Source organism: Colossoma macropomum, unplaced genomic scaffold, assembly GCF_904425465.1.
Source record: "Colossoma macropomum unplaced genomic scaffold, Colossoma_macropomum, whole genome shotgun sequence".
Taxonomy (NCBI): domain Eukaryota; kingdom Metazoa; phylum Chordata; class Actinopteri; order Characiformes; family Serrasalmidae; genus Colossoma; species Colossoma macropomum.
In genome coordinates, this window is record NW_023494792.1 from 57,613,662 (window position 1) to 57,632,594 (window position 18,933).

General features: G+C 41.3%; 1 protein-coding gene across 7 annotated transcripts in view; it reads left to right on the top strand.

The window, feature by feature from the left end:
- Nucleotides 1-18,933, top strand: part of erc1b (ELKS/RAB6-interacting/CAST family member 1b) — a 360,642-nt gene that overhangs the window by 314,049 nt on the left and 27,660 nt on the right. For all 7 annotated transcript variants that reach the window (XM_036577652.1, XM_036577653.1, XM_036577654.1 and 4 more), the window contains one exon: nucleotides 11,747-11,932. In XM_036577652.1, coding sequence (XP_036433545.1) covers nucleotides 11,747-11,932 — 186 coding nt within the window. The remainder of the gene's footprint in view (nucleotides 1-11,746; nucleotides 11,933-18,933) is intronic.

The window sequence follows — 18,933 nt, forward strand, 5'->3', positions numbered from 1 at the left end:
TGATTTAAGTGGTTTAAACCTAGTCCAGATTATTTTTACTGTGCTTATCTGGAAAAACAATGAAGTTGTGATGAATCAGCCAGGCATGGTGATGTGATTTGTCTGTGTTCCATTCCTGGAGAAGTGTTGATGTTAGCTTTGTGGGAGCTGCCAGTAATATGGTCTGATTTTGTACCTATTTGTGTCTTTCTTTAATCTGTCAGATGCACAGCACCATAGTGCCAAGTAGGATTTAGAGCCCTGTCATGGGTTTTAAAACCTGTTCTTTGAGATGCTGTAACCAGATCTGTCACTTTTGATTGCATTACTAGTCAATTAATCTGATCTTTTAACTATTAATTATTCTTTTGTTTTAAAAAGTTGAATAGCAAAAATAGACTGAACTGTAACAGCAACAAATCAAGGTTCAGAAATAGTTTTTAAAACACTTGATTTTATGTATATCAGAGAATTTAAACTATGCATTATCATTGTTTAAATTTCCAGTTCATGGAGGAAGTAAATTAAATTTAAGCTGGTCATTTTTTGTTATCAAGTAATCAAATTAAACAGCAGCTCAGGCTGTAACCCTTTGTGCTTTGCTGCACAGTCTCTCTCCCCATCATCAGCTAATAAACTCTCAGTGGCACATTAGTCATCCTAATGCCTTCCAGGCCTGAGCATGGGAGGCCTTAAACAGGTGAGGTCCCTGTGGCCCCCTGCGGACACTGCTGGCCAAATTTAGGGCAGATAGGAAAGGCTTGGCCCAGGCCAAGCACCCTGCCGTCGCTGTCCAACAGCCATTTAAAATCTCCCAGCTCATTTAACACTTAACCATCCATGTACAGCATGAGCTCTACAGATGAAGAGGAATGGAGGAAGAGGGAGAGCTGAAGTGTTTTGCTCTCTTTTTTTCTTCATCGCCTCCTTTTTCCCTCTTTCATGCCCACGTTGTCTTCTCTGTCGTCACTCTGCCTCTGCTCATGCAGTTCCCTCCTTGAACTCCTAAGAGTGTATCACTGTAATCAACAGCTGGTTGACTAGGCTCTGCTAAATCTGCCATGTGTGGTTTACAGTTGGCAGAGGCTTTGCCACTCAACAGGATATACATGTATGTATGGGAGTTTGTATTAAGCCATGCTGAAATGTGTGTATGTGTGTCGGCTGAGCTTTTCTCTGGAGCTTCCTCTGGACCTGAGCGCTGACTGCCTCCTATGACAGTGCATGGTGAAGAGGAGACCATGTTTTATGCCCTCTGAGCCTCTACAAGTCTGTTACACTCATCTCCAGTAAGAAGCTCTGTCCTCATGTTCTGTCTGTCTGTCTTTCTTCTACCTATGCCCAGAAGTCTTTCGATGATGAGTGCTACACTGGGGAAAGCCCCCTGACCCTGAGGAAGAAAGAGCTCGCCCCGGCCTCCTTTTCTGTTTCCCACTGCATGTGAAGTGCTTTTGGGATTTTTGTGAGGACATTAGTCATTAGGGTCCCGCTGCAGTAGGGCAGGCAGGCGTGTCAGGGTGTATCTGCAAGAGCTGATGCATGGCACCTCAGAGACAGAAAGAAAAAGACAGAAAGTGGGTGAATGAATGGTCTCATGTTAAAAAGTCCTGACCATCGAATATACCCAACAGAGACTGTTACACAAATAGAAAGTGATTAACAAATAATGAACTTCTCTCTTAGGCGTATTCCAATGTTTCTCAGTGGCTGTTTTATTAGACCCAGCTGTACACCTTGCTATTGTACAGCTCTTCTTAAGGCATTCATAGTTTGTGTTACTCATCCTCAAGCCATTCATCAGTGGTCAGTTTCTGACCACAGAGCCTCTCATGGCTAGATATTTTGGCATGGTAGACCACTGTCAAACCAACAGTTACACTAACGTGCAAAACCCCAGCAGTACCGGTGTGCCAGATACATTCATACCAGCCTCACAGACACTACAGCTACTACCAGTGCCTCTGCTCTATTGATAACTTTCCACCACCCAAATAATCTGCTTACTGGTGGTCTTGGGGTGGTCATTTTGTATTAATAGATGAGGTAGAGGGCAGCCTTGGGTTGATAATTGATATTTAATGCTTCCCACAGATCTGGATCAAACCTTGAGGGGAGCATTGTGGGTGGCGGAGCGGGTATGTTATTTAAATATATGGATATTATGGAGATGACCACAGGGAAAGAGAGTGATTCTTCTTGTTGGAATTTGTTCAAACGAGACAAACTATAATTTGGATAATGTTGTTAAAATTGGCCACAATATACTTGGGTGGCCATCAGTATACTTGAGTGGGCTGCCCAAGTATAGCCTATATGTGGGAAAGACTGATATTACCGAATATTTCAGTAACTTAAATAAGTGCTTATATTTTTCAAAGTATATCTTTTGTCATGCCATGTGATTTTTTTAATGCTTCGCCTTTATTAAACCATTGCTTTTGTGCAATCCTTCTATGTTTAATTCAAAATTGTATACAATAGAAAAGATTGCGCTTAATTACAGCCTGTAATGCAAAGAATTGCATGCAGATTAAACAAAGAAACAACAGGACATGAGATCCAGTCTCTGGCAGAGAGTAAAATGTACAGAATAAAGGAGCTTATGTTCCAGTTAGCAGTGTTTTGCTTTTTGACAAAGTGAATACAGAGCACCACTGGAAATTAATATTACATGCCATCTGTGTGGAATATAGTTGTCATTATTAATTATTAAGTTATATTAGAACCTACACTAGGAGAATAGTTACCAGTAGGTGGTAACTTTTTGTAATTATACTACCATGCGGGAACACAAAACCTGCAGGGTGAGGTTCTGTAATGCTCACATATGGTACTTATGTCACTTATCACTGTGGTTCTTCAGAATATAATTGTTAGTCTAAATTTGCCTTGTCATGGCTTGGTGGAGGGCAACTGACAACTTGTGCAGCAGTAGATGGGCTACAGACAGTAATTGTATATCTACGAAACTTGAGTGTGGGTACAAGGAAGGTGTATCTAAACTAGCACCCTCACAGCTTGTCCGATGTCGCAAGCTATTAGCAGCATGCTCCTCTCTTTACCTCATGTACAATGAGTTTAAGCTCTCGGTTTGAGCACTTTTAGACCTTTTCACCCCTAACCCAGAACATCTTATTGGGTCATAACCCTCGTTGCCACTTAACCTCCTCCTGGGGTCTGAACCCAACCCCAAACAGACTTCCTTCCTCTTGCATGGGCCTAATTTTATTTTGGCAGACTTGCTCTCCTTTTACTAATTGTTATGTCCCCCACCGAAGCACACAGGCTTGCACAATGAATGGAACTCAGTCCCAGACTGCAGACTTCATGGTCTGTTTAAATGGCGCTATGGAGGTGACATTGGGAGTTAGTTAGTGTAAAATTTCCCCCCTCGCTTCTCCAGAGTCAACACAGACCTGCCCTGGCTTTCTCTTCGCTCTCACCGAGCTATTAAAGACCTGCTCTTTCTATTAGCCAATCACTGACGGAGAACTCCGGCCTGTGCACGTCAATGGCCATAAACTCCCCCCAGTGTATAAATCTAATGGCATTCGTATAAAATGCCTGCATAAATAGGTGACGAGGCTCTAAGTTCATAAAAAGCTACAGCCGTGGAGCCATAATGCACATAAATCTTGCATCTCTTAAACGAGCGCTGCTGTTTTTTTAGCCTAGAAAGCATGCGAGTGAGGGAGTGCTGTACGGCTGCTCTGTGGAATGGTGTGGGGGGGTTACAGAGGGATATTGAGAGCTGTGGAGAGAGGCACTGCAGAAAGGTAGAGGCAGAGTCACATGTGATATGACCGCGTCGGAAGACAGGCAAACTCACCTGCTCTTAATCTCCATTTTGCATCTGTGCTCTGTACTCAGATTGCTGAGTATTGGTTTGAAGGGGGGCTGTATGTGGAGAGAGCACAAGTGTGTGTGCGCACATACCTTTTACCTTTTATTTGGCAGCCATTCTTCTCTCTTGTCAACTTTTTTTTCTTTGTGAGTAGTCTCTTTCTTGAAAAGCATTTTATGATGGTGGTCCCACCGGCCATGTCAGGGGCCTGCAGGTTTGAGGCTTTGCAGCCGCCCTCGGTTTATCTTTTTTTCCTCAACCCCCCCTTAGCCAAGTAGCACTGTGTGGCTGTAAGTGGATAGCCCAATAAAACTCACAGCCATAGGGAAGCAAAGTGCACTGAGGCCTGGAATCTACTTGAAAAAGAAGCTTGATGGCCTATGATCCACCGATCCTCCCCCCACACAGTCTGAATCACTTGCTGCGGTGCTGGGACCCCCTTTTGCTCTGGGCCGTTGGGGGCCACGTGGAGGGAGCCAGTGTCTTCTCTCTGATGGGCCGTCTGACTGACAGCATTGATCGAGACGCCCGCTTCTCAGCGTGGGTATCGAATGGCGCTCGATGAACTGATGGGTGATTGATGAGAGGGAAAGAGAATGGGGAGGCCAAGCTGTTGTTGAGGGGCCTACGCTTTTCTCTCATGGGCATTGAAGGAGGAAGGAGGGAAGCATGAGGTATAACAGTGCCAGGTATGCATAGGCATGCACTTCAGTCCAGCATCCAGCGAAGACAGCTTCTTTTAGAGAGGTCATAATGAGGTGGATTCCTATGAGGAGCTCTTCCAGTGTACTGGCTATAGATGAAGGCCAAACCGTGAGATTTGAGAAGCCTTGGGGGCAGCTGTGGAGTTTAACCCTGCTGAGAGAGTTTTGTATCCAATTCTCATCAAGCTGGATCTGGAAGTGGATCACTAAATAGTTATTGGGACACCCTAATCATCTGCCATACTTATTCACTGTACAGACATCTGGTGGCCATATCTACAGTCTTGGACATAAACGGTTCTTAGTTGGAACATATAGTTTTAGGATAAATCTTTAAAAGGTGTACAATTTTTTCCTTAAGTGGAGGTTCTTCAGACTTGCACGTCTTATTTATAGACTTGGTTTCTAAGAGAAGTATCCATTCAGAGTTTCTTTAGGGAAACAGAAGTGGTTCTGGTTCCTCTGTACCATTTTTTTTTCATTTCTTCAAAAAAGAGACAGGAAATGGAAATAAGTTTGGAGAATTTTATCTTTCCACTTCTCCACTCTTCCCTGCCTCTTTTCCTCCACTATCTACAGGATACAGTGCAGGCACACATGCCAAACACTCAAGATGCTTCCTCCTGGCCATCTTTGCCCAATGCCTAATGGACACTACACACAGAGCTCTTTTAGTGAATACACGTAAAGAATAAAAATAGATGCAGTTTGGACGAGACGGAAGACCTGTTACATCATCGTCTTTCCATGACGCTGTCCACAACCTAAATAGACAAACACACACAAGCCTGTACTGTCCATAGCACTCACAGACTTAAAGACAAACAGAGCTTTGAGAAGAAAAATCCCTGCATCATAAATCTGTCACCTGGCTGTAATGTTTGCTGTTATTGTTGTATTATTTATGGCCTCGGACACCTCACTCTGCCACAGAAACATTCGAACGCGACAGAATAACACAACCTTAGCAAAACACTGATGACAGAACACCGTCCACAGAAAACCCTACCAGCTGCGGAGATTGATGCCAACCGCTAAACTAACTGCCACCATCCTCAAGCGTAGTAATCACCCACCGTGGCAGCCCATTTCTGGAACAGTCCACACTATGTACTGTACATGCTAGCATGCTAGGCTACTGCGCTGTGGGGCTGTTTATCACTGAACAGAAGGAGGAGGTCAGTAAAAGCGTGCTAACTTAGCCGTTGAGAGTGGCGCTAGATGGATGGTGTAGTGCTCTGTGGAACATTCGTCTTCAGCAGCAACAGTGCAGCCCAGTTGTACTTACTTACCTTGCTGGTGGAGTTGGAGGCGAGTGGCAGAATCAGAACCAACTGGGCTTTGAGCTGGGCCTTTTTTTTTTGAACGGGGGCGGTAGAAGGTTTGGGTCTCTAAAGATCTTTTCAGTGAATGGTTCTTTAAAGAGTCACTTTTGTAAATGGGAACCCTTTTAAGGTATAAGCATCATAAAAAGACTAGATGCCTCACGTTGTCTGGCTGTTTTCTGCAGTTTTTTTTGTGTGTGACTGAAATATTAGGGATCACACAGTAAACCACGTGGGATCACACATGCCACAACTTTCAAGTTGCTGCAAACTGAACAGAACTCACCGAACTCGTACGAGCACACACGTTCACCTGGAGGAAGGAGACACTGTAAAGAAATGTGGGTCCTAGATGTAAAGATGTGATTAGTGTGGTAGAGGTTAGAGTTTTAGATATCTGTACACTCAGCTGTGATTGCCTCTTAAACTCTGCTCCTTAAAAAGCTGTGCTACACAGGTGTCTGTTTGGCATTTTTCTTTATTTCCCATATTTACTTCTTCTGCACTTTCTGTTGTGGGAGTCCATTCAGACTGAGTTGTTGACCAGCATACACTATTAGATTACGCTCGGATATCCTCTGACTGGCCTGAAACTCTATCAAGAGGCAAAAGCTGAGTCTATGACCCTCGCTTACTTCTTGATTATCTCTCCCAACCTATAAGTCCGACTGCCCCAAAGTCTGCAGACTAGAGTGAACCAGCACCTGTTCAGCAAGGCTACTATCAGGGTAAAAGTCATGAGAAAACCCCAGATTTTAAGAACCTTACATAATGTCAAAGTTCTGTAATAAACTTGAGAAGATGAATGGTGACAGTGGTTTCCTTTAAATGCTAAATCATTACTGATTAGTCCAGACAATTAATAAAATATAATAAGACTAATCCAGTATATTTAGATAAATGCTTTCATTTTGAATGTAGTTTTATGATATAATGAGCATTGTAAATTGTGTGGCAATGGCTATTGTATTAAAAAAAACCCTAAATAAATAAAAATAGTGGAAAATCTTTATAGATATTTGGCAACAGAAAAAAAATCCTGTCTTTTCAACAGGTGAAATAAATTTCAAAAATGACATTAAATTATTACATTAAAATAAAAATGAATACAGGCTGTTCTTAATGTGCATTTCACGCTCTTGCGCTGTCAGAGAATGGAGCACTCAGGTTTAATTTGAAGTGATGTTGTTTTACAGTGATGCTTAACATTTTTACTTCTGACCTGTGGCATGTACTCCGAACAGATAAGATGCATCGCTTTTGAATATGAAATGGAGAGAAAAGCACACAGTTCTCTGTTCATTTGTTCTTTTATCTCAGACTGTCCTTTTTTTCCAACAAGCCATGCTTCACTACTCAGGCCAAAATGAAAAATCTACAAAATGAAGTAATTTGCTTTCTGATTTGATATCTAGCCCTGTAGTCCCTGTTCTGATGAGCTGCCTGCAGCTAAAGTAGTTTACATAAATGCATGTGATTGGTTAAACTACCGCAGAAGCCACACTGGTTTGTGTTCATGTATGTTGCTGAAATATGACTATATTTTACAGACATTGATCGGCTTTGCGAATTTGTGAGTGTTCAGTTCAGTCCACTGAAGTCCTTTGCTAAATCTGAATCCAGACTGAGGTCTCTCAGTTGACCATCCTGTTCTATACCAAAAAGTTTTTCCAAAAAACATATGTCCAAACTTAGTCATAACGTGTGTAAATGTGAAAGACAGAGAAGGAAAGGAAGGAAACAAAGACAGAAAGAAATGACAGATAGCAATAGCGTGTCATCGCTAAGGCAAAGACATTTGACTCCAGCTGTTTTCCGAGTGTAACCGCCTAGCCCTTGGAAGAAGGCTGTTCGGTCACGGTGGTTTAGAAGTCTTCTATCAGCCTGCCTCTTTAAAACCTCATGTCCTGGTCTCTGTGGCCGTGGTCAGCAGTTTCAGATACCCTCCCTGAGTCCACCTGGGGGGCATGATGGAGATGCCAAAGTTGGTGATTCCCCTCATTCCATTTCTACCATTTCTTTAATCTTAAATGACGTATGATGTCATTTAGGGGTGGCTGAGCAGATGGAGAAGTGCAGGCCAAATATTTTTCTTTTCTTCTGTCAGCACATGTACAGTATTAGTCGCGTGTAGTTCCTGCTATTAATAGAAAAGGCTGATACTCACCCCCTCATATGGTCATATAAATATATAGTAATGGCACTTCAAAGAGAGCACAATTACTGCGGGCATCTCGCCTCTCATTCTTTCCATTAATCTTTCTATCTCCCTCTGTGGTGATGTTTCTCTGTCATGCTGCTCGCTGTAGCCAGGATCCACCCAGCGGAGCTGCACAGCTCATGCTGAGCCAACTAAAACAGAATAACATTCTGCCCTGGAAAAGATACATAGGGTAATAAGAATTAATAAAGTGTGCGGACGTAAACGTTTTTTCTTGTGTTTGTGCGCTGCGGCGCTGCAAGCCTCAGATGAAACCAGATTCTCTATCCTTCCATCTCTGCAGTCCTCTCTTCACTCGCTCTCTCACTCACTCTCTGCTGGAATTTCTTTTCCCCATCACTCTCTACCGCACTCAGGTAACTGTGGATGCTTTCTGTTTTGGAGCTCTTGTGTGCAGTCCAAACAGTGAGGAGCGTTTGCTTGACTCCTTAAGCCCTCTCTGTTTTCAGCTCCCACCGTGAGATTATTTATGTAGGAAAGCTTCAATCGATCTTCTCTTCTCGCACGTTTTAGAGAAACTCGCCCTCAGAACGCAGCCTTTTGGTTAAGCGTTTCAGTCCAAAAGCAATACTGAACATTGTAGCACATGTGACACTCGATCTGTTAAGAGTGGGGAAGGCGGTTAGGGGGGGTGACAGAGGAGGGGTGGCGGCCTGGGTTCGACTCACCTCAGCGCACCTATCCTGTTACTCGGCTATCCATGGCTGCATCTACTGTCTGCCCACACCTTTCCTCTCTCTCTCCCTCTCTGTGTTTCTCTCGTTCCCTTTCTCTCACGCTCTGCTTTAAGATCAAAAGCTCTTAGGGATGAAGAATGTGTTGGGCCAAGTGCCTCTTTCATACACAAACACCTCACTCCTCATAAAAGCTCAGCAAGACGCTCCAAGGCACATATGGTCTTAGTGAGGGCCGAGTGCGTAGGATAGTGTGTATACGGCAGTCTGGTACATGCGTTTTCTGCCGTATAGCATCTGATAGGCTCCTATAGGCTCAAACTGTTTTTACAAGAGATTCATAGGAAAACACCATTATGTGGTAAGGGTTTCATGACTGTTCATTTTTACCAGTCAACTAGTTATTAAACATAGTCATTAGCAATGCCAAAAAAACTAGCTTGCTAATAGAAGCTGCAGCTAGCAGCAGAGCAGTTCATACAATTTCTCATTTAACCCCATAACAATCCAGGTTTATTTCATACAAAGGCTTATTTCAAAACAGTAACTACAGGGACTTCAATGCAAACTAGTGGAGCTATTCTTAGGTTGAAGAAATATGTAATAAATATTTATTCCCGTGGCTTGTTAAGGGGTTAAACTGTACGCTGAAATCACCACAGCTCTCAGAATATGATGGAGCCCCTAAATTATCAAGGTAGCAAGCACATATATTTAATATTGCACACGGCACAAACAGTCTTGGTTGTTTTGCATGTCAGTCAAAAACTGTGGAAGTCAGGCTTACAAGCTTGTATTTCAGCATGGTCTTACACAGCTTGTGCATCTCCACACTAATGAACTATGTTGTATGTGTTAAGCGGAATAACTGATTTCTGACGTCAGTATATTTTGTAGTAGCTCTCCTCTTAATTGGTGCTGGGGCAGATGCTGTGGTTTGTGGTGGGAGATGAAGTGTTTGTTGTATTTCAAGCTCTACAGAGTTACATTGACTTTCAAAGGTAAACTGCACGCTAAAATCACCTCAACTCTCACAAGATAGAAAAAAAATTTAGAGGCTTAAAAAGTTCCCTAAATTTAACTGTTCATTCCCTTGGTTTAAAAAATTGTTCTCTCAGTTTAATAAAACACCCCCGTTCCTTAATAAATCATTTCCTCTGTTTAACTATTTAATAAATTGTTGTTTAACTAAAGTGCCCCCTTGATTATCTCTTTTTTTGATTCTCTCAATATAATACATTTTGGTGGTCTCAATTTGCTAATGATTGTCTGTGCAAAACCACTTCACGTTTGGGATGCCTTTGTTACGATAGAACTGATATCTGTTGTGTTTTTTTGTTTTTTGTATTACTTATTTAAAATTACCATTTTATAATGTGTTGACTTTGACTTGCAGTTCCATTATACTGACCAGTGTGAGGACGCTGTCAATTAAAAACTCTACAGTCAGTTCATATTTTGCATGTGCTTAGAATGATTGACTCAGAACTGATATTTGTTAGCTGTATATCCTTCTCATCAGAAATAAATGTTTTGTAAGGTGTTGAATTTGACTGGTTTCAGATGCATCATCTTTTAATTGTGAGGGTTTTGACTGCCAGTTATAAAACACTGCAGCTGTATCGTATGATATAGGATTGATGCTGAAATAATGTGTTTGGTTAAACTTGCTAGAAAGTTCTCCATGAGAGTAGAGTTTCCTCCTTGGTACTTCAGTGACTTAATAGAATCTCAACTCTTATGAAGATTTTAAACCGGCTATGCTATCTGTGCCTCTGTGCACTGGTTTTTGTGGTCCAATGGGAACCAAACGATTGTTCATCAAAAGCAAATGCTACTAACAAGCAGTTGATATCTCTGCACACCGAAAAGCCTTTCCAGACAAGATATAGGCCTAGTGGTGTAACCAGAAAAACATTCTCCCATTAGTTTGAAGCCATAGGTAGCTTAGTACATGAGATATCATGTGTTGGCTGACCGGTACAATTTTTTTTTTTACCACAAGTTTGTTTTTGTTGCACATACATACATCATGCTAAACAGTCTGTGATTGGTTGGTTTGCATGTCAGTTAAATGGCCTCTTCCTATCAAAGTCAGCAGTTCTTCTGGTCTGGCGTATGAGGCTGTGTTCCAGCAGTCTTACACAGCTTGGGCTTGGGTGTAGTATTCCCACACCAATAAAGTGCTTTGTTCTCTGTGTTTAGCAGAAAAAATGATTTCTGTTCTCTTCTTCTGTCTGTTTGCTGCTGGTTTTACTGTGGCTGTACTTCAGACGCTGTCCTCAACTAGTTAACTACTTCCTATAGTGCCAGCTCGTGGATTAATAGTCAGTGCAACTTCTATTGCGGTGGTCACTAACACTGGTCCTGGAGATCTACCTTCCTGTGGAGTCAAATTCCAACCACAAACTGCCACACCTGTTTCAGCTGATTAACAACTTCTCAGTCAGATATTTTAGTGTTGGGTAAGGAAGGAGAACCATGTAAGATGGAGGTTGGAACAAAACTCTGCAGGAAAGCAGATCTTCAGGAAGAGGGCTAGTGACCGCTGCTCTGTTATGTTTGTGAGTTTGCTGAATGGCCTGGAAAGTAGAGGAACAAATCAGCCTTAAGGAAGATGTATGCTCAAACCTCTGAGTTGGGAATGTTTCAGCCCTCTGCTCTGCTCCATGAAGAATTTTGATTATGACATTATTTGATTGTGATTTATCATTTTTTAATGTGTTTTGTATTATAAATTCTTCTCTTCGTCTGAAATCATTTACATTGTGTCACTGTGTATTTCTGTTTTGAATTTGAAAAATCAGTCCTTCCAAATCAGTCACATATGATGCATGCAGCACTTTTAGTTTCTTAAACATGCTGTACAGATGACATTTCGTCATCCACATTCCATCCAAAGGGTTCAAGGTAGCCCTTCTGATTGAAACTTCGCCCAAACAGGCTTAGTTCTGTGCAGTATTGTTAACACCTCTTCCTCTTTCCTCTGCTTTGTACAGATTATCCCCCCTCTCATAGACCTCAATCAGAACCGCAGTAAGTTGAAACTCTACATCGGCCACCTCACGGCCCTTTGTCACGAGAGAGACCCCCACATCCTGCAGGACCTGGCCCCACCCTCCGCTTATCACCGTAGCCAACAGGACGCCTGGGAGGAGGAGCTACAGAAGATGAGCCTTGAGCAGGTGGGTCATGACCACTTTCATCTTCAGCCGTCAGTGTATCAGTTAACTCCGTCACTCCATCTGTGCAAAATGAGTGTGATAAGGTCATTTTGCTTATAGTCACTGTCATAGCAAAACCTCATACCCCAGAAATGGTAACTTTATAGGAAAAGGAAAAACATTCTTAACTTTAATTTTCAAAAACAGCAATTTTTGAATAATTGTGTTAGTACATTAGTCATGAAATGTGCACACACTTGGAGGTTAGTGGGTTTTGATATGACAACAGCATTGAGATCAGGCAACTTTTGAAGAGAACTCTTACAAGTTGTTCTTTAAATACTTGCAGCTTTACAGTTTTTACATAACAAACTCTTTCACAACCTCTTTTAGCAGCGAATGTGTTTGTGTGTTAGTGAAAGTGTGGGAAGTGGGCGCAGAAGAGCGACGCTTGACTGTATATGAGAGCCAGGTACTGTAAAGGTTTCTTGGGTACTTGGATTTGTCACCCTATGATTATTGGAGCCATCTGGCCTGGCCCCTGTGTGAGCCCCTAGCTGACGCTAAAGCACACTGCCCATAAATCTCCTATTGGCTTTGTGAATCAGGCTCGCTCTGTGTAAATGCCATTAGGCCTCTTTATAGAGTGGAATGTGTTCCTACAGAAAATAAATAGTCCAATATATTGTTTTTTATTAGCCTCATTTTCTGTTACTTTAACAAAAGAAGCCCAAATGCTACCCAGCTCTGTCTTAAAGCCAGAGGGGAAGCCAAGAATACGAGGGAGCAGCGAGGAGGCAGGGTTTAAGAAGGGGGTTTTAGACAGACGGAGGAGGGAAGTGCATGAGACGATAGGTAAAAAGGAGAGAAAAGGACAGTTAAGGAGGTAGACAGTTTTTGTAAAAAATATCTCTTCTCAGGAACACCTACAGTACTGTGCAAAAGAGAGACCATCCTTCATTTAATTTCCGGCCAAAACGGCCTTTAAGTGCAAGTTATTCATTTTTAAGATATCTCTAAGGAGATTGGATATTAGATTCCAAAGCTAGAGCTTAAAGATTACAGAGAATTGAGACTCCAACTGTAGATCTGGTAGAGCACCAAAACTGTCCCCATGTAAATCAAACAAAGAAGCTGCTGGTGTTCTCAGAACAATGAACTGGCCATCCCAGAGTCCAGATCTCAACATCACTGAATGTGTTTGGGGTTACTTGGATAGTGAGAAGCAGAAAATGCTAAACCAACTTCTAAGACTGAACTTTGGAGGTGTGTAACAACGTCTCTGCAGATTTCTTTGACTGAAAGTGAGTCTCCTGAAAAGAATGGAAACTGTAACAAAGGTAAAAAGTGGACACATTAAATACTTTGTGATATTTAGTTGTTGAGGCTTCTGTGTAATTTTGTGTTAAATATATAGAACCATGAACACTCGAAGAACCCTTTGTGTGATTAAAGCGTTCATTGCATCGTGATGGTGTTCTACAGATTGATGGAAAATGTGCGTGAATGCACCACAGATGGTTCTATGTAGAACCTTTTTGAAAAGGGTTCTATGTAGTACCCAAAAGTGTTCTTCTATTGTGACAAGCTTGACATCGTAGCAATAGAGGAACCCTTTTCGGGGGATATATAGAACCCTTTTCCTAAAGATTCTATATAGAACCATCTACAGCAAATTTTCCTTTAATCTGAAGAACACTTATGATGCAGAGAGCTCTTTAATCATGCGAATGTTTCTTTGAGTGTTCATGGTTCTATATCTATATGTTCGCGCTGTTTTTCCTAACACTGAAAACGTGTACTTAATAGCCGTTTTGACTGGAAATTAAATAAATAAAAGGTGGTCTCTGACTTTTGCAGAGCACTGTAAGCGCATCCTTTTTTCTGTACCTACCATAGCAGTAAATTGTCTGCAGGCAGACAGTAGGTTTAGTTCTTGAGTCAGATCTTTTCAGTTTTGCATCCATTTTGAAGCTTTTGCAGGACTGGAGAAATAAATTGTCTGGAAGTCTATATACGCATTACACTCATGTTAAAACAGCCCCATCCCTCAAGAAGAGCCAAGAGTGATATTGCACACTTTTGCCAAAGGCCATACAATGCTCATGTGTTTCGTAGCACAGTGAACTGTCTGCTTGGCAGGTTTTTGGCTTGGCCTGACATAATTGAAAGGCGTTTTTTATGTGGGCTACTTGATGACAACCCTTTGGCCTGAGAACAAATAATATTTAAGATTTTTTAGTTTTCTGCAAGTAAACTTTTTTCCTTCCCGAAATTTGGCACCTTTTAAATGTTTTTTTTTTCTCCTTTTCTTGACTGCTTTAATATGGAATAGGGAGGAGAAATGTCTGTGCATTTTATTTTCCTTTGAGAAAGACCACTTTCATCAGCAGCCGCGCACACCGAGCCTTTCCAATCTCTCAAAGACTGCGCATCGGTCATCGGAGGCTGCTGCGCTACAAAAACACAGCCGGCCTTGATTCTCTGGAGTCGTTTTGAAATTGAATTATTGGCGGTGATTTAATTGAGACAGAGGCCAGGCCGTCACTGCAGGAGACCTGCTGGAGTAATAATCAGAGAGATGCAGGCTTAGAATGGTGTTGAAGCACGCAGACAGAGCAGAAGCTACCTGCTTAGCCCACCCTCGTGCCAGCTTCTCCTGTTATTGCTCCAAGGGTGATTCCAGCGGAGGTGCTTCTGACGGATCCTCCAGCGGATAAACAAGGCCGTGTTTATCTGAAGAACCCGCTGAGCGGCCGCTTTGAACATTTTGGAGTAGTGCTGTGAGTGGTGTGATACTTGCGGGGCTTTCTCCATTCCAGCTGAGAGTGAAAAGACTGGTACTGATTTTAGTGAATGAAATTGCACGCTTTTGGACCTCCTCAACGACGGTGCCTTCTCTTTCTCAGTGTTCTTCTCAGACTGGTGTCTGAAAAAGATGTGCCGGAAAGCAGAGGTGCTCCCACCTCACCCCCAAGGCATGCTTGCCAGTTTTCATTTGGTCCGTTAACACTGAGACTGGGAGTTGTTTTCAAGTCCAAAAATGCAAAAGGGGAGATCATGAATATTTCAAATTCAGCCGAGTCGGCTGTACCACTTTAAAATGCACACATAGATCCAAAAACTTTCCTAATCCATATCAAACAGCTTTGAAGCACTTGCCGTTGCGAATACATGTGGTATGCACATGCACGATGTCCGGCACTTACATGCATGTAAGATAGAGTGAGTTTCCGCTGTTGGATGCTGTGGTCTTCCTCTAACAGTTGAATCAGTTTCAGCTGTGGGATTCGAAGAAATGCTGACGTTCACAGGCGTTTGACTGATATCTTCCTTGACCTCTTTCGTCTTCTGCATATTTGGAATTCAGCCTTTCTCTTTGTTGAGTTACTGTAGTTCTAGACTGGGAGCTGTATTACTGGATTCTGTTTATTCCTGCTTGCTTCATCACATAACTAACAGCAGATCATGCATTGGATAGACATGCTGAGTACTTAACCATTTCAGGCAGATGCAAAAAAGTGACTAATTCTTGTGGTTATTCTTTTCATTCTTTTCAGTTACCATTGTCTGAATGCTGTTGTGAATTTATTTGATGTGTTGAGAATGTGATCTTTCATAGTTCATAGATTTAGATTCAGTTTTGTATAGGAACACATACAATATGAAAAATCTGCTTTATCATTTCTCTCATTAAACAAATCAATAATAAGTGCTTACCAATCCACACTAGTCTGAATGAGCTCATGCACTCGCTCGAAAAAAAAGACATGGTGCATCCAACGGTAAAGGAAGCCTCATGCATATTTTATGCAGCGATAGAAAATACTAAAGCTCACAGAGAGTTTGAGTTCTACACTTTGAGGGGGGAAAAAAGGTTTTACTGCTGCCGGATGGCAGATCACCAGGGTATATTTTGGTTTGTCCATCTGAATTTACCTGACCAAATCGTAAGGTAAATTATTCAGTAACTGCATGAAATAAATGTACATTTTTATTTTATTTATTTATTTATTTTTTGTAAAAGCTCCCCTCGAATTAACAGAACATGTTTTATGATCATACACATATTGCTATATGCTTACGATTCACAGCTGAAAGTAAAAAATCTTAAGACGCTCTTTGTATTTTTTTATAAAAATAATCACTGAAGAGACGCCATCTGTTTATAGTTTATAGCTCAGATTTGTGGAAAAATGAGCCAATTTTCAGTAGACAAAAAAAAATTGTAAGTTCAGCTTCTTTTATTATAAGGGTTTAAAATTACATCACCCATCTATTTGACTGGAAAGAAGACAGTTACAGCTCTCATATGACCCCCACCTTTTTAATGTAGCTTACGAAATATGAAAGTTATGAAAATGACACCGCCGGTGGTCTCAAGGAGTTGAAATGGTTAAACGATGTATGAACTACGTCACCTGTTTCAGGAACCTGTTGTAAAATGACGAAACATGTGCAGTGCATGAAAACAAGCGCCTGTGCACAAGTACCTTACTTACATATCATTTGCAATATGATTCACCTGAATTCACCCTCATATACATATAATTTACATGAAGCATGCCCTAATTCATGTAGGTCTAGGCAGCTCATGAGCCAGTATTTGTCCTGCCCCTCCTACTGGCCTAATGTTACATAGCTTTATAGTATTGAAATTACAATGATTGAAAAGAATAAAATTGAAATAAACAAAATGTTGTAGGCTTTTCTTTCAGTTGGTAGAGTGATGCCAGTGTGTAGTATTTTCATAACACTGGTTGTTTCAGCAATAACATTGCAGTATATGAGGAGATGCTACTGTACTAGATAAGCTATGTTTTGTATGTTATGAAGGTAGTTATTTACTGTATCAGTAGCATAAAGCGAAAGGTTTTAAATGGAATGTGTGCATGTAAAAATGAACACATCCGCTTTAGTACAAGGATTGCTGTGTTTACAGTTATTAGTATGATCATTTTCTGTTTTTCCTGTTGTTTGCTGATACCATTGATGTTACTGACAATGGTTTTGATCATTTAATGGCAACTCAGGCATTTTTCTACTGTTCAAATATTATGCTCAGATTTACTTCTAGCACACGTGGTTTTGATCGTACATCTATGATATATGTCATTGAATGATAACTGTCGGTGAAATTGTATTCCTTTAATGCTTAAATTTGACTGCACACAGCTTTAATGCATAAAGGCCATCGTCATGACAAATATCAGTGCTTGATTTCAATTAGGAGCTAACTAAGCACAAATCAGCATGTTGTGACATCAAACATTATAGCATCTGTCCTGCCAGTTTCAGTAATAGTAACTTAACACTGTTATATTATGGAACAAAACTTCCCATGACAGCAAATGACCTCCGCCACGACATGTTTATGGCATGTAGCAGGGTTCAAATAAAGTGTTGCCCGGTTTAGTTCATTAACAGGCTGTGGTTGCCACGCAACATAATGACCAAAGATCATTTCACAAACATTATATGCCTAATGTTCTTTATTAACTTGGCACATTACAATTCAATTGATATGTGTGTGCGTATTGAGTATTTTATAATGGCTTTAAACAATACTCAGCCAATGTTTTGATCGCCAACCACTCATTTAAAGCTGCATATTAGAGCTGAACTGAGTGCTGCTTAGTAGCTGTGCTGGATGCAGTGGCAGGGCTGTCCATAGAGGATTAGAGCTGGTACCCGTCCCTTCATCCCAGCAGCATTCCTCAGGCCTGCGGTCTCAGTGCCCCAGTGTTTATGAGAGGGTGTGCGCTATTTGAACTTCTGCCCTCTCTTTGATATTGCTTATTGATCTTCTAATTAACAGCTTTTTATGGGCTGCTTTTTACAGGCCTGGCACTCTGGGCTGGCAAAGAGGAGGGAAATGTAGAGCTCGATGCCGCTGGCCTTTCTCTCTCTCTTTGTCTTTCTCTCTGTCTCTCTCACTTGCTCTGTTCTTTGCCCGCTGTCCCCCGTCATCCAGGCTCCACAGCCATTAGGCGCCACAGTTTTAGTCCTTCCTCTTCCCTCAGCTCTTACGTCCTCATAGGGTGCTCTTAACCCTGCCGAACACAGCCAAGACTCAACCACTCCACATACACAAGCACACATTACTCAGTCAGATTTTGGCCAATTCTTTTGACCGATGACTAACCGTCATTATTCACAGATTAATCATAAACCAGCTGGCAAAATCAAGGATGCAACTCACTATAAAATACACAAACTTTGTGTGCACACTTGGGCGTGGCTTAATGCACGAGATATAGAGCATCAGCACGTATATGAAGTAAATGGCCTGAAACCATATTCAACAAATATTACGTAAGAACCAGATTTTGTTTAAACTGAGGGGTTGACCACTAAATGTTAATGATTATGTGACCAAAAACTAAACAGTTGACAATAGCTGTAATATTCAATGAACAGTACAGAAATTTCTATATTATAAAGTTCTAATGTCATATTTATCAAGTGGCTTTTCCTAGCCCAAGTTAAAATGAAAATAAATGCACACTGCTGGACATCACACTTTCTGTTGGAGAGCTGGACAAAATATTACTTGCAAATGTTGTTGTCTTTTGATATGGTATCAACTATTATTGTAGTTGTGCTATTGTCTTCTCAAAAAGTTTCAAACACTGCAATTTTTAGCTGTATGCTTCACTATATGGTAGGCCTATCTAGCATAAATGGTTGCCTTTTGGTGCACTGATACATACAGTCCAAAGAAGCCCAAAGAAGACGACTTGACTGAGTTCAACTCCCACTGCAGAGAATGTTAACCTTATCATCCTGGACTAACGCGTAGAAAAATGTTCATGTATCATTTATGTCTGACCTTTGATGACTCAAAGGTAAGACATAAATTATACATGAGTCTTTGAGTCTGAGAACTGTTGAGAACTTTGAGTCTCCTTTAAAGTAGATGTTCGTGTTGACATTTTGACACGGCCCATTGTGGCTTTTGTAGTGTTGTAGTATTAAGAGCATTGTAAGCACCTAAGCCTAAGAACACTTATGACAACAGT